Source organism: Mustela erminea, chromosome 10 (genome assembly GCF_009829155.1).
Source record: "Mustela erminea isolate mMusErm1 chromosome 10, mMusErm1.Pri, whole genome shotgun sequence".
NCBI lineage: Eukaryota > Metazoa > Chordata > Mammalia > Carnivora > Mustelidae > Mustela > Mustela erminea.
Window position 1 is genome coordinate 17,463,652 of NC_045623.1, and position 25,696 is coordinate 17,489,347.

The 25,696-nt window shown below is 41.4% G+C and overlaps 1 protein-coding gene across 3 annotated transcripts in view; it reads right to left on the minus strand.

The window, feature by feature from the left end:
* FAM102B (family with sequence similarity 102 member B) overlaps nucleotides 1-25,696 on the minus strand; it is an 85,365-nt gene that overhangs the window by 9,391 nt on the left and 50,278 nt on the right. For 2 of the 3 annotated variants that reach the window (XM_032301527.1, XM_032301528.1), the window contains 8 exons: nucleotides 24,484-24,513; nucleotides 18,898-19,014; nucleotides 14,756-14,802; nucleotides 6,512-6,615; nucleotides 2,429-2,524; nucleotides 2,096-2,285; nucleotides 1,872-1,999; nucleotides 1,022-1,091 (listed from right to left, as the gene is read on the minus strand). In XM_032301527.1, the coding sequence (XP_032157418.1) occupies nucleotides 1,022-1,091; nucleotides 1,872-1,999; nucleotides 2,096-2,285; nucleotides 2,429-2,524; nucleotides 6,512-6,615; nucleotides 14,756-14,802; nucleotides 18,898-19,014; nucleotides 24,484-24,513 (782 nt within the window). The remainder of the gene's footprint in view (nucleotides 1-1,021; nucleotides 1,092-1,871; nucleotides 2,000-2,095; nucleotides 2,286-2,428; nucleotides 2,525-6,511; nucleotides 6,616-14,755; nucleotides 14,803-18,897; nucleotides 19,015-24,483; nucleotides 24,514-25,696) is intronic. The other variant, XM_032301529.1, reaches the window with a different exon arrangement.

Consider the following 25,696-nt stretch of genomic DNA (forward strand, 5'->3'; position numbering starts at 1 on the left):
TAGAATGTATGTTGACTCTGGTACAGTGGAGAAGAGGGGAGTACAAAAAAGTTTAATACCAAGTGTATGCTGCTGAGTGACCATGTAGCTCACGATAGAGATGATCACTGACTGGAATGTAATTCTGCTTTGCTCTTTCTAAAATATCAGATTAAGAACTCTCCTTTTTTTTTTTTTTTCCCCCAAAGGACTGATTTGTCAGAGAGAGCAAGAGAGAGCGAGTGCACAAGCAGAGGGAGCAGCAGTGCACAAGCAGAGGGAGCAGCAGACTCCCCACTGAGTAGGGAGCCTGATATAGGGCTCTATTCCAGGTCTCTGAGATCATGACTTGAGCTGAAGGCAGGCAGATGCTTAACCAACTGAGCTACCCACCCATGCCCTAAGAACTCTTACCTAAACATCCTTTTTTAAAAAAAAAAAAAATATTTTATTTATTCATTTAACAGAGAGAGAGAGATCACAAGCAGGCAGAGAGAAAGGCAGAGAGAGGTGGAAGCAGGCTTCCCGCCGAGCGGAGAGCCTGATGTGGGGCTCGATCCCAGGACCCTGAGATCATGACCTCAGCTGAAGGCAGAGGCTTAACCCACTGAGCCACCCAGGTGCCCCAAGATTTTATTTATTTATTTGAGAGAGAGCACACAATGCACACAAGCAGTGGGAGAGGCAGAAACAGACTCCCTGCTGAGCAGAGAGCCCAAAACAGGACTTGATCTCAGAACCCTGGGATCATGACCTGAGCTGAAGGAAGACACTTAACAACTGAGCCATTCAGGGGTTCCTAAACATCCCTTTTCATTGCATCTTGCCCCATGTTCTTCTGGTCCTCTACTAATACATTCTAAAAACACATTTAAGAAAATCAACAAACATAATTTCAAACATACTCAAGATAAGGAAAACCCAGAGGTGTAATTCTTCACATGGAAACACTGTATGTGTTTTCTAGCCTCAGTCTCAGACAAACTCTGTACCCTTCATTTTCCACTCAAGAACATTTAAAAGAAAAAGGCAGACTACATACCTATTTGGAAGATGATGGCTGCCAAAGGTCGTACTTCCCCCAGGTCCCACAAATAACCTCAGGCCTTCTTCTGCAATTCACATTTAAGTATTTGTTAGGGACACTTAGCAGATTATTGTCAAACAATATTCCTCTTGTACTCAATTCATATTTTAAATTTCAATTTTATTAAGGAAATAAAAAACTTAGCTACATGCATGTTTTCAAATAGGCAATCTAGAAGATATCCTTGGAGTTATTTCTCATCAACTTCCCTAAAGCTATTTTTCTTTAAAACTGAGTAAAGAAGACATCTCTTCCTATAAATTTCTACAAGTAAGGTTTAATTATTTCTCTTTACAACCAGTTACACGGTAAAACTAAGTCCATTGTTAACTGCTCTCTATTCACACCAGCATGAACAATTACACCTTTCAAACTGATGGCATGTAAGTTTTCAGCCTCAGTGAACATGCTGAGGAAGGAATAAAAGATTCTCTTATTCACTCTCATCTCAAGATCACCACCCAACTCTCCAAATTACATAGTGATGTGAAGTACCTGTGTCCAGTTATGTCAAAACAGGTGAGACATCTGTCATAACGTATGTAAATATGGTGGACGTTGAGGCATACACAATAAAACCTTTCTTTAAAATTGGTGTTTTTAAACTAAAGTTCATTCTTTTCCCAATTTAATATCCATTCCTGGAAATACATGAGCTACAATGTTATCTTCGGATTTTCATGGGCAATGAAATTTACTTTACCAGCATGCAACAGTGTGATGTAGGGTCCCTTTCCTTTTGGGCACATGGACCACAAAAACCTGGGTTGCAGACATCTATGCACATTTAATGTTATCCACCCACCTTCCGCACTGGAATCTAGGCTGAAGTCTTGACTCTGGAGTATTTTCTCCACAATATCATCTGCATCCACTCTGGTGTCATCAACTCGCTTCAGTTGAGATTCTACAGAATCTTGCTTCACTGGGCATCTAGAAAAATTAAAAAAAAATTTTCTCCTCCTTCTTCTTATGTTATGAAAATAAAGTTGTTTTTTCTCTCCATTTAAACACAAACTGAAAGCATACCTTGTGAGCAGGTCTGAAGCCGTATCTTCTTTGCCAGCTAGATCAAGGTTTGGTTCGGCTGTTTTTGGCTCAATTTCATCACAGGGCTCTAGAATGCTTTCAATGCCTGTTGACGTGCTTCCCACTGAGGTGTTTCTCCTGTGGCAGAGCTCCGAGAAACTGGATGACCGGGAGTGGCAGGAGCTATACCCTGTCAGATAAAAGCACTCTGGATAAAATATGAGTATCAAATACACTGCAATCAGGCATTCTTTTCCCATACCCCAACAATTCCAAGTAATCCCTTAGAGCAATAAATGTCTAAGGGAATTCAGCCTCACTGTTAGGCTCTACCTGATACTTTTGACTGTTGGCTTGCATAGCTTGATGTTCTAGAATGTCCACAGGCACCAAGTTCATCTGGAACAGAGGCACTCTTTGCTGAAAGATCTGCAATATGTCATAACACGATGTTACTAAGACTGCCAACAAATCAATGGTCAATTTGTATTCTCATCTGCAGATTTGATAAACTTCCAAGTTCATTAACAAAAAAATTAGTTACAAAGTGAAAGAGACCCTTTTAAAAACTGGTACAATGTCAACTCTGTTGCAAGAAATTTAAAAAATGTAAATACCTGAGTTTATTGAAGAAATACAGCTTGTTTTTTTTCCCGTAAGATTTAACAGCATTCTATCTTAAACCATTTTGACTTTTATGTTCAATATTTATCTAATAAAAATGAGTTGGATGTATTCTTATACTTACAAAATAGGTTTTTGTGTGCTTTTTGAGGAAATCTTGCTCTCAAAAAATCCATCACAGCAGTAAACTAAAGAGCACTCTGTTATTTTAATGTTAGTGTTGCTAGTGCTAGGCTGTAATTTGGGCAAATGTCTGTGGTTTAAATCAACACAGCATGGAATGCAGCAGTGAGAATAAAAATTCTCAGGAATTAATTATAGTATTCAGTTTCAAAGTAAATGTACAAAAAAACAACAAAAAAAAAACCCAAACCAAAAAACCAACTGTCATTTCTAGCAGTTCCTGATAATATGCATGTTCCAGATGCCAATTATGTATTTCCAGAAGGAAGCTCCTCAGAATGCAAAACTGTGGCCATTTTCATTAGCGTGAAATATTTGGAAACTAGAACTGTTTTTCACTTAGACGCAAAAGGAAACCAACCAAGTAATACAGCAATCACACAGCAGTTCTATAAATGGTATTGGATGCAGCCGGATTAAGAAATGCTGCCCACCAAGGAAGCTCCTGGAGCGACCTGGCCCTTCTGCAAAGGTTTCTCAATTCTGGACAGGCCATAAGATAAGAATCCAAATCAACATCCCTGGGCCTACTCTACAGTGGTCCTAAACACAAAAGTGAACTCTAGCAAGATCGAAACCCGAAATGTTGGTTCATGAATCAGGAATGACACAGGACTAAACTTTTACAGCGAGGGCTCAGATTCTAATTCATCCATTTACTGGTTTTCAAAATGTATTCATTCAATAATTATTAAACTCTTACCAAGTCAGGTGCCCAGTAGTATATAAGATATAGGGGATAAAAAAATAAATGCTCAGAGTTTATTTATTCATTTTTTAAAATATTTTATTTATTTATTTGATAGAGGTGGTGAGAGAGCACAAGCAGGGGGAGAAGCAGGGGGAGCAGCAGAGGGAGAGGGCGAAGCAGGCTCTCTGCTGAGTAGGGACCCTGATGTGGGCCTCAATCCCAGGACCCTGGGATCATGACCTGAGCCGAAGGCAGATGCTTAACCATCTGAGCCACCCACGTGCCCCCATTCATTTATTCTTTAAAAAGATTTAAGAAACAATTTTATCCATTTATTTGAGAGAAAGAGAATGTGCAGGAGGTGGGGAGAGAGAAAAGCAGGCAGGGAGCCTGATGCAGGACTTGATCCCAGGACCCTGAAATCATGACCTGAGCCAAAGGCAGACACTTAACTGACTGAGCCACCCAGGCGCCCCAAATGCTCAGAGTTTAGAGGGATAAGTGGTTACGACACAATGTGGCAAGAACTGAGAAAGCATTATTAAGAGCTTCACAGGACAAGTACATCAGGTAGTACCTCTCATATGAGGTACCTCATAGAGGAAGCTAACTCAAGATCTTTATTCTCATATAGGAACTCCTTGGCAAGACTTGGGGGGAAAAAGCATGCCTCATGTGCAGAGAACAGACTGTTTGGTACAGTCAGAACACTGGGTAGTTGGGCAGATATGACTGAAGGGAAAAGAGAGATGAACAGATGCCTGGTAGTGAGGGACTTTCTGTGCGTTTAAAGAAGGAAATAATTTGATGGCTCTAAGCACAGGTGTGATGTGACCAAATCTACATCCCTGCCACAGGATGGACAGGGCGTGGAGGAGTGAAGGCTTTCACAATCACCCAGCTGAGAGTGAGGGGTGGTTAGCAGGGCTTGATTGCCAAGTACATGAGTGTGCACGGGTAAGTGAGACAGAATATGCAGGAGGAAGAGCTGGGAAGACTCGTGCCAGGTGTGGGGAGCCTGAGGTGCCTGAGGACGCCTGGTCACCGCGCAGTGGACTGCTCCCGTGCCCCTGGCCTTATGCTGGAGATACAAAGACAAGACCTGATTTGGAAGAACTTGGAGTCTGGCTGAGGAGAAACGAACAGATGGATTTCAGTAGAACAGGGAACATGGAAAGTGGACCTTCCCAGAAATGTGTACCTGGAGTTTAGTGGGGAGGTCTGGACGCAAAACAGATTTGTAAACTTAAGTGTTCACTTCATATTTACATGATCACATTTACATGAATGACAGCTAAATCCCCGGGTGTAGAGGATATTGCCCAGGGACGGTGGGAAGAGGAAGGTGGAAGAAGATGAAAAGGCCTCCAAGAAGCTGGAGAAGGAAAGGTCAGGGAGGTGGGAACCAAGGGAAAAGAAGACTTCAAGAAAGAGTAATGGCCAAGTCATGTGAGAGCAGAAACAATGCCCACAGGAACTGACAGTCATGTTACTAGAGTCATCATCAGGACAGGGTGGAAGACAGAAGCCAGGTGGCACATGTATTTAGGAATAAATGTACACAGTATATTCTTTCTAGAAATTTGGCTCTAAAAGGTGTGAAAGAGGGAAGGAAAAGAGCAGAAAGCAGAGGAGGGAAGCTGTACAAAGAGCAGTAGACAAAGGATGTAGGGCCAGTGAGGGTTTTTTTTTTTCTTTTTCAAATAAAGAATTCAGTTTAAATCCTGAAGAGAAGGAGCTAATAGAAAGGTTAAAAGTATGCAAAGGAGGGGCGCCTGGGTGGCTCAGTGGGTTAAAGCCTCTGCCTTTAGCTCGGGTCATGATCCCAGGGTACTGGGATGGAGCCCCACATCGGGCTCTCTGCTCAGCGGGGAGCCTGCTTCCTCCTCTCTCTCTCTCTCTCTGCCTATTTGTGATCTCTGTCAAATAAACAAATGAAATCTTAAAAAAAAAAAAAAGTATGCAAAGGATTCACTGATCCTAAATCAGGAGATCAGAAATCTTCTCTTTGCATATCTATGAAGGTGGTGAAAATGTTAATCTCATCACTACACCTTTCTTTGCATTCTTTCAAATAATAACCTCGCTCAAAGAAGAGAAGAAAAGAATCTCTTAAATCCTTTTTTCTTCCACCAGCTTAACATTATCCCCACCCTGCTTTTCACTCCTGGAGCAGATTCTGAGGACAGCTGGGAGTCTGCCTGGAGAAGCATGGGGAAGGCAGTAACGCAATTTTTAGCCTGCAGCCCTGGTCAAAACCTCTGGCAGAAGGTTTAACAAGCCCACCAGGTGATTCTGATGTACACTCCTGTTTGGGAACCATTGACAGAGGAAAGCGATCCAGGGAGGAGGAGCAACACCTGACAGGTGGCTAGCAGATTGCTGGGCACGTGGAATGGGCAAACTCCCAGGGTTCCAGGTTGCACCTGCAGGGAGCAGAAGTACATGGCAGGGGAGGTTTGGGGGCTGGGAGTGGGTGTCACTGCAACGTTTAACTCTTAATCTGTCAGTGCCTAAAGTTTTAGACAAATGAAGCATTGGCTTACCCAAAACTCCATAATTAAAACTCTGCTGATAATTACTGGCCCATTTCAAGCTATCTACCCATAGAATTTTTTTGTGTTTGTTTGTTTGTTTTAAAGATTTTATTTATTTATTTATTTGACAGAGAAATCCCAAGTAGGCAGAGAGGCATGAAGAGGGGGCGGGGAACTCCCCATGGAGCAGAGAGCCCGATGCAGGGATCGATCCCAGGACCTTGAGACCACGACCTGAGCCAAAGGCAGAGGCTTAACCCACTGAGCCACCCAGGTGCCCCACCCACAGAATTTTAATTCTGGGTGGGACGTGGGACTTAGGGAATCTTTCAGGATGTCAAGTAGCACAAATGAAAAAACCAGTACGCCACACACCCATACCTGCTATTCCGAGATGGATTTTGAGAGTCTCTCCACCTTTTCTGTCTTCTTCCAGAGATTCAGATTCACCAGCAATTGGTATAGACATCGACGTAGAAGGAGGCCTATAAAAAAATATTCCTAAGGATCAGAACTTGATTGATGGGTGAATCAGAAAACTTGCTAGTGGTAATGATTGGCTGTGGAGTCAAAATCAGCCTTAGTAAGGTGCCTGCACAATGCTACCTCGTTGAGTGTGAGCGTAATAAAAATCAACAAATACTGGATGAGCTTCCTCAAAACTGGAAAAAGATTCATGGGGGGATAAAAAGGATTTTTAATCAACAGAGAATGTGAGACCAGAAAGGGCACTGCCTTCACTGAGTCCGGGAAAGAGAGGCGCTCTGTCCACGTGTCCCCAGCACCATCAGTGCATGATGCTTCAGGTGTCAACTCTGAGACAACATGGGGACCTGTGGCGCATCGAGCACCTCTGCATCTGAGGTTGGGATCTTCTTTTCCTAAATCTGCTTTCTTCTTGTATTCCCCTACTCCGAATGCCATCATGGTCCATGAAGTAACCAAAACCAGAATCCTAGATGCTGCCTCTGGGTCCTCCCACTCGCATTTCTCCACAGCCAATCAATTTCCAAATCACACAGACTCTCTCATATTTCTCCTATTTACCATCTCTTGTCAGCCTCCACTAATTACTTCAGTTTGGTCTTCTTTATAGATTATGACCACGAGAGTCTCCACACAGGTCAGCCTCCCTCTATCCATGCTTTGGTCACTGGGGTCCTTCTGAAGTGTGCCTGTGAACATGTCTCCATCCCTCCACCTCTTAGACCCATTCTCCAGCTTTCAAGGGGCTCAGCCTGTAGCCTCTTCCCTTTCTCGCTCTCTCTCATCTCCGCCATTTCCAGTCCAGCCTGACTTCAGGGCCACAACACTTTTAGCAATACCTTCAGTTTGGAACCCCTTGTTCTGCAGTCTCAAGCACCTTGAAGAGCCCCAAGCCTTTTCTTCATTTACTGCTCAAATACTGGGGCAAATAAGCACTATGTATAAAATTCATTAACCATGGGAAATAAATGATATTAAGGCAAATATAAAATCTTAGCCAGGCCCTGGCAGCTCTCCTAAGTCTCCCTAGACAACTCAGTCAATGTTGAATAAATAATCACTGACTGTTTAGTTTGTGTCAGTTTTTATTCTGTTTTTTGTTCTGAAAATGGTTTTGTTCTGAAAATGGTTTTGTACCCCTTTATCAGAAATTGTGTAATATAGCTCAATTACAGAATGAAAGAGATGAGATTTTAATTTCACAGTAATGTTTACAGCGTATGAAAAATAACCTAAAATGACAATATTACCTACTTAGTATTCCTGCCCTGTAACAGCACCATAAACTTGTGCAAGCCATTTTCTTTTCCTAGAGCATCTTTACCCATCTCCTCTGCTTCATAATTTCCTATTCATCCCCTAAAAATTAGCTCAGTGTCACCTGACCTCAGTGAAGACTTTCCTGGCTTTTTTTTTTTTTTTTAAGATTTTATTTATTTATTTGACAGAGAGAGAGAAGAGAGACAGAGAGAGAGGAAACACAAGCAGGGGAAGTGGGACAGGGAGAAGAAGGCTCCTTGCTGAGCTGGGAGCCCAATGCACGGCTCACTCCCAGGACCCTGGGATCATGACCTGAGCCTAAATGACTGAGCCACCCAGGTACCCCAACTATCCTGGTTTTTAAGAAAAAGTAGTTAGGGATCGTCTCTCCTCTATGCCTTGAGAGCACCATATGTCCTGTGTCCACCTCCCAAATAAACAGTGAATCCTTCAGAGCAGGGGCTGGTCTTAATTTAGTTTGGTAAATGTTAGCACATGGTAGACAATCAATGCACATGTATTGAATAAACGAGTGACTCTTGGGACCTTGGACAAATTAGTTCCTTGACCTCTGAGCCTCAAGGTCCTCACTTTAAAAATATGGAAAAAGCATCACAGAGTTGTTTCAAGAATTAAACTGTCCTCTACCTTCATTCCTCTTGACAGTCCAAGGACACTGTCTAGTAACTGTCCTTTTTCTCTTCTGTACCATATCTCGCCTTCTCTATTGAACCATTCCTATCAATACACAAATATCCTGAACCATCTTCCATCTTAAAACACCCCAAAGACCTGCCCTTGACCCTGAATCCTCACTTTATTTGTAATCCTATTTTCTGTTCCTTTTTTTTTTTTGCAGCAAAATTCCTCATAAGAATTGTTTATATTTTCTCCAATTTCTCTCTTCCCAAACCTTCTTTAACTCACTCCAATAAGGCTGTAGGCTCATAGGATTCTACTGAAGTGCTTGTTGAAGGCACCAATGGTCTCTGTACTGCAGATCCAAAGGTCAATTCTCAGTCCTCATCTTCCGTGATCCACATCCATGGTGTGGGACAGAGCTGATTAATCTCTCCATTTTGAAAATCCTCCTTCACTTGGTTTTCAGGCCAGTCCTCTCCTTTGGTTCCTTCCTCCTCTCTCACAGTTGTTCCTTTGCTCGTTCTTCCCCGTCTCCCTAATCTCCAAAACACTGGGGTATCCCACCCCTCAGTCTGTGTTCTTTTTCTTTATTTATGCTCACTCCATCTGGGCCATTTAATCAAATCTCATGGCTTTAACTACTATCTATGTGCTGATGACGTCATGATTTCCAAATGTGTATCTCCAGCCTGGGCTTCCCCACCGACTGTGTAGTGCCATATTCAACTGCCTACTTGAGAGGAGGAGTCAAGATGGTGGAGAAGTAGCAGGCTGAGACTACATCAGCTAGCCGGAGATCAGCTAGATAGCTTATCTAAAGATTGCAAACACCTGAAAATCCATCGGCAGATCGAAGAGAAGAAGAACAGCAATTCTGGAAACAGAAAAACAACCACTTTCTGAAATGTAGGACCGGCGGAGAAGTGAATCCAAAGCGACGGGAAGACAGACCCCGGGGGGAGGGGCTGGCTCCCGGCAAGCGGCGGAGCAACGGAGCACAAAATCGGGACTTTTAAAAGTCTGTTCCACTGAGGGACATCACTCCAGAGGCTAAACCGGTAGAAGCCCACGCAGGGTCAGCGTGGCCTCAGGTCCCGCAGGGTCACAGAAGGATCGGGGGTGTCTGAGTGTCGCAGAGCTTGCGGGTACTGGAACGGGAAAGCCAGCTACAGAGACAGAGCCGACAGTAAGCTCGCAGCTCGGTGTTACCTTGAACCGGTCGCAGGCTCGGTGAGCTCGGAGCGCGGCCGGAGGTCAGGCAGACGGGAGTGACTGGCGCTGTTCTCTGAGGGCGCACTGAGGAGTGGGGCCCGGGGCTCTCGGCTCCTCCGGGCCGGAGACCAGGAGGCCGCCATTTGTATTCCCGTCCTCTGGAACTCTACGGAAAGCGCTCAGGGAACAAAAGCTCCTGAAAGCAAACCTGAGCGGATTATTCACCCCAGCGCCTGGTAAGGGTGGTGCAATTCCGCCTGGGGCAAAGACACATGAGAATCACTACACCAGGCCCCTCCCCCAGAAGATCAACAAGAAATCCAGCCGAGACCAAGTTCACCTACCAAGGAGTGCGGTTTCAATACCAAGGAGAGCAGCAGAATTCCAGAGGAGGAGAAAGCAAAGCACGGAACTCATGGCTTTCTCCCTGTGATTTTTTTTTTTTAGTCTTGCAGTTAATTTAATTTTTTTCTTTTTCTTTGTTCTTTTTTCCTGCCTTCAGGTAATTTTTTTTTTAATTTTTACCCTTTTCTTTTTTAACGTTTTTTAACTAGTTTATCTAATATATATATTTTTTCTTTTTTATATTTTTCTTTATTCGTTTTCTTTTTTTTTAATTCTTTTCTTTCTTTTTTTTTCTCTTTTTTCTTTCTTTCTTCCTTTTTGAACCTCTTTTTATCCCCTTTCTCCCCCCTCACGATTTGGGATCTCTTCTGATTTGGTTAAAGCATATTTTCCTGGGGTTGTTGCCACCCTTTTAGTATTTTAATTGCTCCTTCATATACCCTTATCTGGGCAAAATGACAAGACGGAAAAATTCACCACAAAAAAAAGAACAAGAGGCAGTACCGAAGGCTAGGGACCTAATCAATACAGACATTGGTAATATGTCAGATCTAGAGTTCAGAATGACAATTCTCAAGGTTCTAGCCGGGCTTGAAAAAGGCATGGAAGATATTAGAGAAACCCTCTCGGGAGATATAAAAGCCCTTTCTGGAGAAATAAAAAAACTAAAATCTAACCAAGTTGAAATCAAAAAAGCTATTAATGAGGTGCAATCAAAAATGGAGGCTATAAATGCTGGGATAAATTAGGCAGAAGAAAGAATTAGTGATATAGAAGACTAAATGACAGAGAATAAAGAAGCTGAGCAAAAGAGGGACAAACAGCTACTGGACCACGAGGGGAGAATTTGAGAGATAAGTGACACCATAAGACGAAACAACATTAGAATAATTGGGATTTCAGAAGAAGAAGAAAGAGAGAGGGGAGCAGAAGGTATACTGGAGAGAATTATTGGGGAGAATTTCCCCAATATGGCAAAGGGAACGAGCATCAAAATTCAGGAGGTTCAGAGAACGTCCCTCAAAATCAATAAGAATAGGCCCACACCCCGTCACCTAATAGTAAAATTCACAAGTCTTAATGACAAAGAGAAAATCCTGAAAGCAGCCCGGGAAAAGAAGTCTGTAACATACAATGGTAAAAATATTAGATTGGCAGCTGACTTATCCACAGAGACATGGCAGGCCAGAAAGAGCTGGCATCATATTTTCAGAGCACTAAACGAGAAAAACATGCAGCCAAGAATACTATATCCAGCTAGGCTATCATTGAAAATAGAAGGAGAGATTAAAAGCTTCCAGGACAAACAAAAACTGAAAGAATTTGCAAACACCAAACCAGCTCTACAGGAAATCTTGAAAGGGGTCCTCTAAGCAAAGAGAGAGCCTACAAGTGGTAGATCAGAAAGGAACAGAGACCATATACAGTAATAGTCACATTACAGGCAATACAATGGCACTAAATTCATATCTCTCAATAGTTACCCTGAATGTTAATGGGCTAAATGCCCCTGTCAAAAGACAAAGGGTATCAGAATGGATAAAAAAACAAAACCCATCTATATGTTGCCTCCAGGAAACTCATTTTAAGCCCGAAGACACCTCCAGATTTAAAGTGAGGGGGTGGAAAAGAATTTACCATGCTAATGGACATCAGAAGAAAGCAGGAGTGGTAATCCTTATATCAGATCAATTAGATTTTAAGCCAAAGACTATAATAAGAGATGAGGAAGGACACTATATCATACTCAAAGGGTCTGTCCAACAAAAAGATCTAACAATTTTAAATATCTATGCCCCCAACGTGGGAGCAGCCAACTATATAAACCAATTAATAACAAAATCAAAGAAACACATCAACAATAATACAATAATAGTAGGGGACTTTAACACTCCCCTCACGGAAATGGACAGATCATCCAAGCAAAAAATCAGCGAGGAAATAAAGGCCTTAAACGACACACTGGACCTGATGGACATCACAGATATATTCAGAACATTTCATCCCAAAGCAACAGAATACACATTCTTCTCTAGTGCACATGGAACATTCTCCAGAATAGATCACATCCTCGGTCCTAAATCAGGACTCAATCGGTATCAAAAGATTGGGATCATTCCCTGCATATTTTCAGACCACAATGCTCTAAAGCTAGAACTCAACCACAAAAGGAAGTTTGGAAAGAACCCAAATACATGGAGACTAAACAGCATCCTTCTAAAGAATGAATGGGTCAACCAGGAAATTAAAGAAGAATTGAAAAAAATCATGGAAACAAATGATAATGAAAATACAATGGTTCAAAATCTGTGGGACACAACAAAGGCAGTCCTGAGAGGAAAATATATAGCAGTACAAGCCTTTCTCAAGAAACAAGAAAGGTCTCAGGTACACAACCTAACCCTACACCTAAAGGAGCTGGAGAAAGAACAAAAAAGAAACCCTAAGCCCAGCAGGAGAAGAGAAATCATAAAGATCAGAGCAGAAATCAATAAAATAGAAACCAAAAAACAATAGAACAAATCAATGAAACTAGGAGCTGGTTCTTTGAAAAAATTAATAAAATTGATAAACCCCTGGCCCGATTTATCAAAAAGAAAAGAGAAAGGACCCAAATAAATAAAATCATGAATGAAAGAGGAGAGATCACAACTAACACCAAAGAAATACAAACTATTATAAGAACATACTATGAGCAACTCTACGCCAACAAATTTGACAATCTGGAAGAAATGGATGCATTCCTAGAAACATATAAACTACCACAACTGAACCAGGAAGAAGTAGAAAGCCTGAATAGACCCATAACCAGTAAGGAGACTGAAACAGTCATTAAAAATCTCCAAACAAACAAAAGCCCAGGGCCAGACAGCTTCCCAGGGGAATTCTACCAAACATTTAAAGAACTAATTCCTATTCTCCTGAAACTGTTCCAAAAAATCGAGGGAAGGAAAACTTCCAAACTCATTTTATGAGGCCAGCATCACCTTGATCCCAAAACCAGACAAGGATCCCATCAAAAAAGAGAGCTATAGACCAATATCCTTGATGAACACAGATGCGAAAATTCTCACCAAAATACTAGCCAATAGGATTCAACAGTACATTAAAAGGATTATTCACCACGACCAAGTGGGATTTATTCCAGGGCTGCAAGGTTGGTTCAACATTCGCAAATCAGTCAATGTGATACAACACATCAATAAAAGAAAGAACAAGAACCATATGATACTCTCAATAGATGCTGAAAAAGCATTTGACAAAGTACAGCATCCCTTCCGGATCAAAACTCTTCAAAGTGTAGGGATAGAGGGCACATACCTCAATATCATCAAAGCCATCTATGAAAAACCCACCGCAAATATCATTCTCAATGGAGAAAAACTGAAAGCTTTTCCGCTAAGGTCAGGAACACGGCAGGGATGTCCATTATCACCACTGCTATTCAACATAGTACTAGAAGTCCTAGCCTCAACAATCAGACAACAAAAGGAAATTAAAGGCATCCAAATAGGCAAAGAAAAAGTCAAATTATCACTCTTCACAGATGATATAATACTATATGTGGAAAACCCAAAAGACTCCACTTCAACTGCCTACTTGAGGTGCCTGGCTGGATGTTAAATAAGGATCTCCAGCGTAACATGTCCAACACCTAAGCTCCCAACCTCCAACCTTGCCTCTCAGAGGCTCTTTCATTTCAATAAATGAGTTACTCTGGCCCTAAACCTTGGACTACTGGAACAGCCTTCTAACTCATCTACCGATTTCTGACCTTGCTCAGAAATTGTTGTTCCCACAAATTGTCTATTCTCTACCTAGCAGCCATAAGTCAGATAACTTTAGTCCCCTACTCTAAACCCTCCAGTAGTTTTTTATCTCAGGTTATAAGCAGCCAAGGAGACTCTTTATCATCTGACCCCATTTCCTATCCCCCTTCTCCCCATTCTCTGTTCTAGACATACTGGTCTCCCAGAAGCCTGTTGGACATACCAAACACACTTCTCCCTGAGGCCTTTGTCCCTGTTTCCTCTACTTTGTCCCTGTTTCCTCTACTTCAAATGCTATTTCCCCAAATATCTGCATGGTGTGCTTCCCCCCCCCTTCAGGTCTCTGCTCAAATACCATCTCTGCCAGGGAAGACTTTCTTTTTTGACTACTCTCTCTATAAAACAGCACACTTTCTCCCCACATGCCCTCCTACCCTGCATTATTTTTCTCCAAAGCACTCTTCCCATCTTTATATTATACATTTATTTCTTAGCTTACTGTTTTCCTCTTAAGAATATATGCTCCAATATATCAGGGACTTTTTTTTTTTTTTCCTCATTGCTGTTTCTCTTGTGTCTAGAATAGGGCCTAGCACATGGTAAGGCATTTAACAAGTATTTGTTGAAGACATGACTAAGTCCATAGAGATCAAATTAAAAAACTTAATTTGTATAGTTTCACCCAAAACTTGAAGATGATGAAAGATCTACAGCCTAAATAAATTTAGAGTGTGAGGAGCTCATTTGATAAAGGGTTAATAGTAATTTCTATGTAGGTCAGGCAGCCTCCTAGGAAAAGAATGGTCCCTTTCTGGGTAAACAATACAATATATGAATGTAAAAATTTAAACAAAAAAAAGTCACTATTATACTTTCAGATAAATAATTCATTTACTGAGAATCAACTTACGTTTTAAAACACGGGTCACCAGACATTAGCTGCATACTGATCAAAACCTGGGTATTAGAAAAAGAAATATGATTACAAAAGTCCCCTTGAGAGAAGAAGCCATGTTCTGCTAACCCACACCTCCCCCACAGAACCTAGGCCAGTATTTCCTACTTAGAGATTATTTGATAAAGCAATTGCAGAATTGAGTTACATCCAGCATTAAGTTGCTGCTTGTTTATACAGACCATTTTCCAACATTCGAAACCTGGTAATGGCAAAAATCGGTGCTGGAAAGATGGAAAGGGAGAGCAAGTGCCACAATGTGATGCCCCGTGGGGGTGCCCTGGTCGCCCTGGTCTCCTAGATTCCTATGGTGCTTCGGTGTCTTCAAATGTTTCCCTCCAACCTGCCACGTCGATGCTTCAAGGGGAGCTTGTGGGGGCTTGTGAGAGAAGAATGCTTCTGGCCTTTGCTCTATCTTTAGAACAGAATTTAGGGGCATGTGGGTTAAGTGGGCTCAGTCAGTTAAGTGTCTGCCTTCAGCTCAGTTCATGATCCCAGACTCCTGATATCAAGCCCTGCATCAGGCTCCCTGCTCAGCAGGAAGCCTGCTTCTCCCTCTCCCTCTCCCACTCCCCCTGCTTGTGTTCCCTCTCTCACTGTGTCTCTCCCTGTCAAATAAATTAAAAAATCTTAAAAAAAAAAAAAAGAACAGAATTTAAAGTTTTGTTAATGCTTTCTGAAATGTTACTTTTCTCTACTTGCTGATGGTCTCTTAAGACTCGGCCATAGAATCTTGTTTTGTTCTTACAGGAAAAATAATGGTAATAGCAGGAATAACAACAATGTTAACAGCAATTGTGATTTGAGAATTGTGTGTCAGGCATAAGCTAAGTGTTGTATACTGCATGATTTCATTTACTGTTCAAAACTCCAATGAGAGACTCATACTTTCCTTTTTTTTATTTTTTATTTTTTATTTTTCATACTTTTCCTCTAAGCTCAGAAGACAAAGTGTTATTTTCACTATCAGGTAGCTAATAAAGGGCAGATGTGAAATCTCAAACTAGGACTGCATAATACTGAAAACTCATGGTCTTTATGAAGAAGAGAATATTTATTTATGTGCATATTTTCTACCTAGTGGCTGCCATATATCCTAATAGAACCTCATTTCTTTCTTATTTTTTCACCTCTGTACCTCTACTACTGTTCTTTTTCTGAGCACTACACTTATTAAATGTGGGACCTGAGCCAGCTGTGTGGGCATCCTTATCCCCTCCACTTTCATAGAACTGCACAGTCTGGTTTCTAACTACGTAAACACAGCACTCTTGAGTATCCTGAATGTCTCAGAAGGGATGGAGACGGCACATGCAGCTTGTAAGACACTGCGTGGGGAAGGAGAACAGAAAGAGTGGGACATGGTTGGAGGAGGTGTTTCTTTTAAATACAGTAGATATGAGAGCTGTTTCTTCATATGTTAATGAGCATAATTCACTGGAGAAAGAGATGGTTAGGAAAGGGATAGTCCAAGCTGCAAAGCTCTTGATCAGGCAAGCTTTGGACTCTAGCACTTAAGAGGAAGGAGTGACTTTGGACAGGGAGAGGGACATTTCCTTCATTGTCATGGGGGCAGAAGGGGTAACAGGGCTGGAAAGACAGGAAGAATTGTAAATTCTGCAACAGGAAGATGAAGGAATTTGAATCTAATGACTTGTTTTCTCCATAAAGGATAAAGTAGGTCCACTAGCTGAGAATAAGGGTGGTGTGTAGAGATATGAGAAGAAAGAAGGTACAAAATAGAGTATTTGGTAACTGGGAAAGGACGCTTACAAAGGAAAGAGAGTTGCTTGATGGCAGGGAGCAAGACTGTAGGAACAGCGGCTGGATGGTTGTGTGATCTTCTCCAGTAACATTCGGCAATTAGGATGCAGGCCCAGAGAGGACAGTTGAAGTTGAGTTTAACTGGGGTTGGGGGTTCACTGGGAGAGAGCAATGAGGGAGATGGGCAAAGGAGTAATAAGTATTTTTTTATTTGAGAGAGAGAGAGAGAGCACAAGCAAGGGGAGCAGCAGAGGGAGAGGGAGAAGTAGGTTCCCCACTGAGCAGGGAGCCTGATATGGGGCTTGATCCCAGGACCCTGGGATCACGACCTGAGCTGAAGGCAGATGCTTAAGTGACTGAGCCACCCAGGTGCCTCACAAGAAGTGTTTTTAAGCATAAGAGAATCACGGATTCTAGAATCTAAGCTGGATGTGGAGGGAAGTGGAGGGAAGCGGAGGCTGGTAGGCGGTGGGAGAACAGTAAGGTGAAGGACAGCTAAGTGAGCAGTAGACCAAGAGGACTGGGAATGTAAGGAGACAGAAGTAGCAGAGGGGAATACCAGTGGTGAAGTTTCTAGAGATAGAAAAGTCTAGAGTTTGGCCATGGGGGGAGGAACTGAGAAGAAGAAAAAGAAAAGGATGCTGGAGAAGGGTAGTTTAAGGAACAGAGAGGCCTCTCGCACAAAAAAGATTAGCTTGAGGGAGAGAATGCGTAGAGAAGACAGTCCACAAGGACAGATCACCCACCAGATGGTGAAGCCACCAAAATAAGACGACAGAAGGGATGGAAAGAGAATTTGTGAGCCAAGAGCTAAGTCATCAATGAGCAGGAGAGAGAAGTTAACTAGGTGGCCAGGAGATGACAGAGCTCAGGCAGGGAGAGAGTGTGAGAGTTAAATGGTGTGATTTATAGAAGAGTAAGTTACGTGGTGCCTGGGTGCTCAGTCAGTTGAGTGTCTGACTCTTGGATTTAGCTCAGGTCTTGATCTCAGGATTGTGAGACCGAGCCCCACATCGGGCTCTCCGCTCAGTGTGGGGTCTGCTTGAGAGTCATTCTCTCTCTCTCTCTCTCTCTCTCTGCGCCTACCCCAACTTACGCATGCATGTTCTTACACAAAAAAAAAAAAAAAAAAACCAAAAAAAAAAAAAACAAGTTCTTTATAGGACCAAGTGGGAGAGATAGTGTGAAAGGATCAATGGGGAGCCAGAGGAAACTACTCCAGGAGCTGCCCCTAAGGAATGGGGTTAGGATGGGAGAGTCTGAAATTAGTAACTTATTTCAATTTCCAACGAAGACACTAAAATTCAGAGAAGGATTATAAATCTTCTTATACAGCAAATATGAAGAAACTGAATTTAGTGGCTTGTTTTGGGATGAGTCTAAGACTGAACAGTGCAGTCTATTCCTTCTGAGTCTGGTGCTTAGACAGCATGGTAACATGAAAAGACCACTGACTCTACACAGCAGAAGATACGCATTCTGGTTTCTGCTCTGCCACCAATGACTTTAGTGAGACACTTAACCTGAGTTAAGTTATTCTTCATCTGGAATCTACCCTATGCATCACTGTTTATGTCGTACAGGTATATGCAACTGCTCTGAAATTTTTTGTGTATTTACTGAAAATGAAGTTTAAAAAGTGTAGGTGTTGGGGAATTCTTTGCTCCACTAACTTCTGACCATCCAGTTTTTATTCTGAATAATTTTCCTTTTTTAATGTTAGATAACTTACCATCATGAGGTAACCTAAATAAAATAGAGCAAAAAGTTTGTCCAGTGAGTCTTACTAGGTACAAGGTGCTTTACAAACATTTTCTCAACTGGTTTCATTTAATACCCTCATCAACTCTCTCAAATGTATGTTTCCTCTGTGGCGACGAGAATAGGAGGCTGCTGATGGTACTTAGAAACAAGAGGGCAGATGCCTAAAGTGAGTTTCACCTGTCACTTTACTAGTTATAGTAAAGCCCAGTGACTTCTCTGCACCCACCACAGATGCTTGGGAAGTGACTCTTTGGGAGCGACAAACATTTTTAAGGTCTTCCCTCCTCATGCTCCTTACTCTCTATGAGCCCTTATGCTGTAGCAGTTGTATGTACTACTCCCTGAACGTTCACAGCTCCAGAAATACCTTGGATCATGAAGGTGAACATTTGTTACTTTCGTTGCTTCTATGATTTGGGCAGCTTTTCCCTTAGACCATGAGTACTTCAGTGGCGTGGTCAGCTTATGATCTCATGCCGATCCCATGGTGCCCTTGACTGTACATACCTATGCTTATTTAAAGGCAGAGATTCTCATTTGTTGACATGTAAATCTCAAAATGTGCTTACTTTAAGAATGGAATTATCCTGTCTTGTATTTTTGGTATCATAGCCTTCCAGTAAACAGCGACGAGTGGTATTTCCTGATCCAGCAAACTCTGCCAGGTTTAGATCTGCAAAGCCCAGCTATGAAAAGAAAGGGAATTATATTAATAGAATATCTACTAGGCTTCTATCATATTCTCCTTAAAATAAACATTCAACCCATGTTCTAGACAAGTTTTCTCAAAATCAGTCATTTGCAGTTTTGGCGGTATCTGCTTTATTATTTGCTTAATGTGTGTCTTTAGATTGCCTTGCTTCTTTTGTAAAAATGTGTTAAGTATTCTAATCTTGTCTTAGGCAATTTGATCTCAAATCACATATTTGATGTGCTAAATATATTTTTTTCTGTACACACTGAAATACGTAGCTGTTGAAGTAGAAACAATGTTTATCAAACAATTAAAATCATTGCAAGTAGCAGTGGTACTCACCCCACACTGTGGGAAATGGTAGCAGACCAATCATGATCATTTGCATATTCATAAAGAAAACTGATCAGACTTTCTTCTCCCTATTCTGCCTCTGGCTCCATGCCCAGTTAACCACTGGTGACTACAAACAGTTGCAGGTTATTAAATTCGTACTTTCCATGCAAGAAATAGAATGATTTAAGTTTTCTTCAGTATAAGCCCCTACTCCTTCACCACACTCCACAGCATTTGCTTTGCTGATCACACTTAAGCTAAATCCCTTCTTATGAAACCTTTTCCCCTTCCCCAAAACTGTGCCCTACAACAACCCTCTATGCTGCTCTCCAAAAGTTTAGATCAATCCTCTCCCTTGGGGTACCAGGTGGTGGGTATTATAGAGGGCACGGATTGCATGGAGCACTGGGTATGGTGCAAAAATAATGAATACTGTTATGCTGAAAATAAAAAATAAATTGAAAAAAATCCTCTTCCTTCCTCTCATTACTACTCAGGTTCAATCCCCATTTTCTTTCTTTCTTTCTTTCTTTTTTTTTTTTTTTAAGACTGTATTTATTTATTTGACAGGCAGAGATCACAAGCAGGCAGAGAGGCAGGCAGAGAGAGGAAGGGAAGCAGGCTCTCCGCCAACCAGAGAGCCCGATGTGGGGCTCGATCCTAGGACCCTGGGATCATGACCTGAGCTGAAGGCAGAGGCTTTAACCCACTGAGCCACCCAGGCGCCCCTCAATTCCCATTTTCTACAGCTATCAAAGATCACCCACGGTCTGTCCTCTGATGTTGTTCAACCCCTATTTCTTATTTCCAAGTGGTACAAGAAATAGGTCCCATTTTTTTTTAAACTAAGTCTGTTCTATTCTATACAACTATGTGCAGTGCATATGGAGTCTTTTATTGAAAAACAAAAAAATGTTTTGAATTTGCAATTAAGCACATATCCCTGAATACCTAATAAAAATTTTAAGCTGCCTGCTTTAAGATTTTAAGATACATATTGGGCACATAAGAAGGCATTCAAGATGAAGATTTTAACTACAGGCTAGAGCATTGTTTTAGTAACTTTTAACTGGTACAAAAAGAATGAAAAATAAGAACTTACAGACCAGTTTAAAGGCCATGATTCCTAAATGCAATAGTAAGTCAGAACACATCAGGCCACAGGTGACATCTAACTAATTTTCACACAGCTCCTCTCGCCTTACTGCCTTTTAGGGGTCTAAGAGATCAGCAGAAAAGCCTGGATGTGTCCAAGGTAAAGCCACATACCAATGAACATGTGAAGATTCATGGGGCTATTTGATTACACATCATCTGAAGGCCGTATTTCATATATTACTCTTTCCCTTGAAATCTCCAGCAACTCCTTTCCACTCAAACTCTGTGCTGATGCCTTGCTTCCTAATTCACCCAGAAGCTAAAGGCAATCAAAAGAGCACTTAACTTCCAGAATTTCTTATTGCCAACCACATCCCCTCACCTTTCTGCAGCTATACCCATGTGCTGTAGTAATTGACCCAGCTGTGCTCCAACCTGAAGCCAACCACTCTCCTCTTGCCTACTCAAGTTCACTGCTGCAGGAATTCCTCCCTCTCTTCTGTGCTCTCAAGTTTCCCTTCTCTACTGAACCACTCCGTTAGCACACAAGCATGCTGGAGTTTTTACCATCTTAATGAACAAAAGAAAACCTCATCCCCTATCTCTCTCCAGTCTGTTGGACTATTTTTCTGCTTTCATTAAAAAAAAAAAGAAAAAACAACTCCTTGAGAGAGTTGTCTACATTGACTGTCTCCGGTCCCTTCATCCTTGGCCACCACCTTGTCAGCTTCATTTCCCCACCCTCTTCCTTATTTACTCTCCTGGCCACAATGTCTTTCTTCTTGAAAATGCCAAGACTGCCTCAAGGCCTTTAACACTTACTGTTCTTTTGCCTGACACATCCTTAGATCTTCCTGTAGCTTTCCTCCTCACTCCATTCAGGTCTATGCTCAAATACCACCTAAGGAGCCTTCTTATTGCCCTGACTCCTCCCTCCCTCTCTCCCCTACCCTGTAGTTGTCCTCCTTTACCCGTTACCTGTCTTGTTCCTCTCCTTAGTAGCTGTCAGCATATCACATACATACACATTTCATATTTATTTTGTTTACTGTCTGTCCCCTCCAACCTTCCATAAGACTATAAGCTCCACAAAGGCAGGGATTTGGGTCTGTTTTGTGCCGAGAACAGTTTTTCCATATGCTGGCAGTTAATACATATTTTTTTTTAAATATTTTATTTATTTATTTAACAGACAGAGATCACGAGTAGGTAGAGAGGCAGGCAGAGAGAGAGAGAGGAGGAAGCAGGCTCCCTGCTGAGCAGACAGCCCGATGCGGGACTCGATCCCAAGACCCTGAGATCATGACCTGAGCCGAAGGCAGCGGCTTAACCCACTGAGCCACCCAGGCGGCCAGTTAATACATATTTGTTGAACAAAAAGCAGACTACTGGCTTAGCACTCACTATTAGAAAGCTGGTATTACTATGTCACCAAGAATAAAAAAATAAAAAAGAATGTGGTCAGTCACCATTAAGAAAGCATAAAAAATGTATAGCAATGTGATGTTTTAGGCTGTAGGTTACCAATGAAGACTGTGAATGTTTCAAGCTGAAGGTCAATATTTACTTACTGAGCACCTTTTATGTGCCAGGCCCTGTTCTGGACACTGCAAAAACAGTGAGAACAGGACAGGCAAGGACTAGTGAGGCACCAAGGAGTCCATATTTCCTTATGGCTTCACTGAAATAACGGTCTCCTTAAAATGGCACATATACTTAGATACTAGTTACTTCTGTGGTAGATATTACTTTATTGGCAAATAATTCTGAGCATCTACATTTTAGGTAACATTAGGCATTGGGAATATATAAATTATTCCTAGGGTCAAAGAGCTCACAGTTAAATGAGAGAAGATAAAAAAAAAAAAGAATGTGTTTTTTTCTAAGATTTTATTTATTTATTTGACAGAGAGATCACAAGTAGTCAGAGAGAGTGGGAGGAAGCAGGCTCCCTGCTGAACAGAGAGCCCGATGCAGGGCTCGATCCCAGGACCCGGAGATCATAACCTGAGCCGAAGGCAGAGACTTTAACCCACTGAGCCACCCAGGCACCCCAGAAAACACATTCTTATTAAAAAAAAAAAAAAAAGTTTAAGTGCTGGAATGGAAGAAGGCACAGTTACAAGACAGAAAGGAAAAGAAAATTTCTCAGGGGAAAGGATGACTAAACCGAACGCTTAATGCTGTATAAGTTGACAGGACAAGGGAAGGGGGAAGCATATGCATGGTAGAGAAAATATCAAGTCACAAGGCAAAGAGCATAAAAGAGCAGAGTACATTCCAGGAGGTTTCTGAGGGCAGTAAGTCTGAAGCATAAGAATTAAGTGAGTGTGAGTGTGAGCATGTTACAGATGATGTCCAAGATGGTCTAAATGCTAGCTAAAGACTTTCAGCTCATTTTCCTTTACAGACAATAGATAGCTGCTGAAGGACTAAAAGTGGGGGAATGATCATGTCTGAATTTCAGAATGATCCTATGGCAATAATATAGAGGACAGATAGAGGGAGACATCAGAGGCAGAGAATAAAAAGTAAGAGGCCAGTGCAGGTTTTAAGTACGAAATAATGAAGGCATAACCTAAGGCACCTGCCTTGTGAATGGAGAGAAGGGATGGTTTTTAAATAAGAAAGGAGAAATCAGGATTTGTCAACTGCAGCAGACCTGTTTTTTGCCTCCCCACCATCATCCAATGTTCTTATATTCCTTGTTAGCAGAGCCCTGATTTTATTCAAGTGTCCACCCTTAGCTCATCCATGTGCAAAAGGAAAGTAGCCCAACCTTTAGCTCATTGTCAAACTGATGAGTCTAAACTAGTCATGGCAATTCATTCCTACCACCCATGCCTGGTTTAGGAGTGGCCATATCATCCAGTTGTGGCCAATGAAAGTTATGGGGAAATCTTCTGAGGGCCAACTAGGAAAAATTTTTTCACTCAGAGATTTCCTCACTCAGCTGGATTTTGTCATATGTGAATGTGTGGACTAAAACTCAAGCCACCTGGTGATCATGAGAAGAGCTGGGCAAGGATAAAACCATGACACAGTGAATGGACGAATGAAAAGAGAAAAGTAACATGGGTTCTTGATGACGTCCTTTAGTCAGTGGATTAACTACTCCTGGAGCAGCTCTAGCTCACATCTGCAGCTCTGTTTCATATCTACTTGCTCTGTGAAATTAAAAACAAAACAAAACAAAACCCCTCTAGGTGAGGAGGGTAATCTGTTACTTGTAGCAAAGAACATCCTAACTGACACTGCAACCACATAGTTTTAAGGACTTAAGAGTTGATGGTTAAGCTGGTATCCTGGCGCAGATGACTGAATTGACAGAGATACCATCAGAGATGAAAATAAAAGAGGAGTATGTATGTTTCTGGCAGTATTACTAATTCCTTCTATTCATCAAAAAGGTGAGCACACAAATCATTAGTAATTCCATATAGCTAGTAGAAGTATAAAGAATTGTAGTGATCATGTACTACAGACTGCTAAGAGAACACAGAGGAGAGGTCCTATTCCACTGAGTGGTGAGGGGAGGCAGGATTAGTAACACTTCCCAGGGGAGACGGTATTAACAGATGCTATTACTTAATGGAAACCAGAGATGATCTTCTAGTAGGGAAGCTGAAATGTAAGAATAACATCTTATAACCAGTTTTTAGGAAGAATGTGCCTATAATTTATTGCTGGATCCAACTGTTCAATCTCCAAGTTGCTTTATTTAAAAACAGCCAACTTGGGGTGCCTGGGTGGCTCAGTCGGTTAAGCGTCTGACTCTTGATTTCATCTCAGGTCATGATCTCTCGGTTGTGGGATGGAGCCCTGCTTGGTGGGGAGTCTGCTCTTTCCCCCACTTGCACTCTCTAAAATAAATAAAAATCTTAATAAATAAATAAATAAATAAATAAACAAGTAAAAACAGCCAACCTGAATAGCAATTAGAAGAGCAAACCATTTAATTTTTAGGCTTATAAGTAGCAGTGAGTAATATTACAAGTTCCAAAAGAGTTAAAAAACATCTACTTACCTTTGCATAAGCTTTTCCACCTTTCAATTCCTGTGAAAGATAAAAAACACTATAAGGATATCATATGATTAAAGATTTAAAATTATGAACAACTGGGTGGCTCAGTTGGTTAAGTGTCTGCCTTAGGCTCAGGTCATGATCCCAGGGTCCTAGCATCAAGTCCCACCCACATCAGGCTCCCTGCTCAGTGGGGAGCCTGCTTCTTCTCCTGCTTGCCGCTTCCCCTGTTTGTGCTCGCTCTCTCTCTCTCTCTCTCTGACAAATAAAATGAATAAAATCTTAAAAAAATAAAGATTTAAAATTAAACACAAATAAAATAATCCTGAAGTAGATATTTACATATTTACATGCTTAATAAATATTGACAGTAAATTTCTAATGATCCTAAATTCAACTATTTGGATGGCTACCCTACCCCTATTCCCCAAATTGTCAGAAGTTTAATTGAGAATTTAACTTAAATCTGAAAAAGGGAAATGGTAAGAAGACAAGCTAATTTTTAATCTATTCTGAAGAAGAAATTGCCAAAAAGTACCCTAGATACACCGTAAGAACCCAAATCATCAAAGAAAGGTTAAATTATTTACTTATTAGTAAGCACGTGAATGAAACTGTGGAAAGATTTTATTAAGAGTTGAAACTCCCACCCCAAAGACAACTACTGTTACCAACTTTTAGGAACAAACCAAAAGATGCCTTTTACTCAAATGTACCATACCACACACACTGTTATTTTCTTTTTTCTTTTAAAGATTTTGTTTATTTATTTGACAGAGAAAGAGACAGCAAGAGAGGGAACACAAGCAGGGGGAGTGGGAGAGCAGGCTTCTTGCAGAGCAGAGAGCCAGATGTTGGTGTTCTATTTCAGGACTGTGGGATCATGACCTAAGCTGAAGGCAGACGTTTAACTGATTGAACCACCCAGGTACCCCTACACACACTGTTTTACATCTTACTTTCTTCTACTTATATATGATATTGTCCATGTTAATATAAATATATGTGTGTGTGTGTGTCACACACACACACACACACACACACACAAATAATACCCATGTTAGTATAGTAGACTCCCTCTTAACTAATGTGAACAAGACAGGCAAAAGTAAAAAATAATAAAAAAAAATGTATAGGCATCTTGACATTTTATTTTATTTGAAACATATAACTATACAATAATTTGCCAAATCTCTGGATTTAGGACACTGCACAG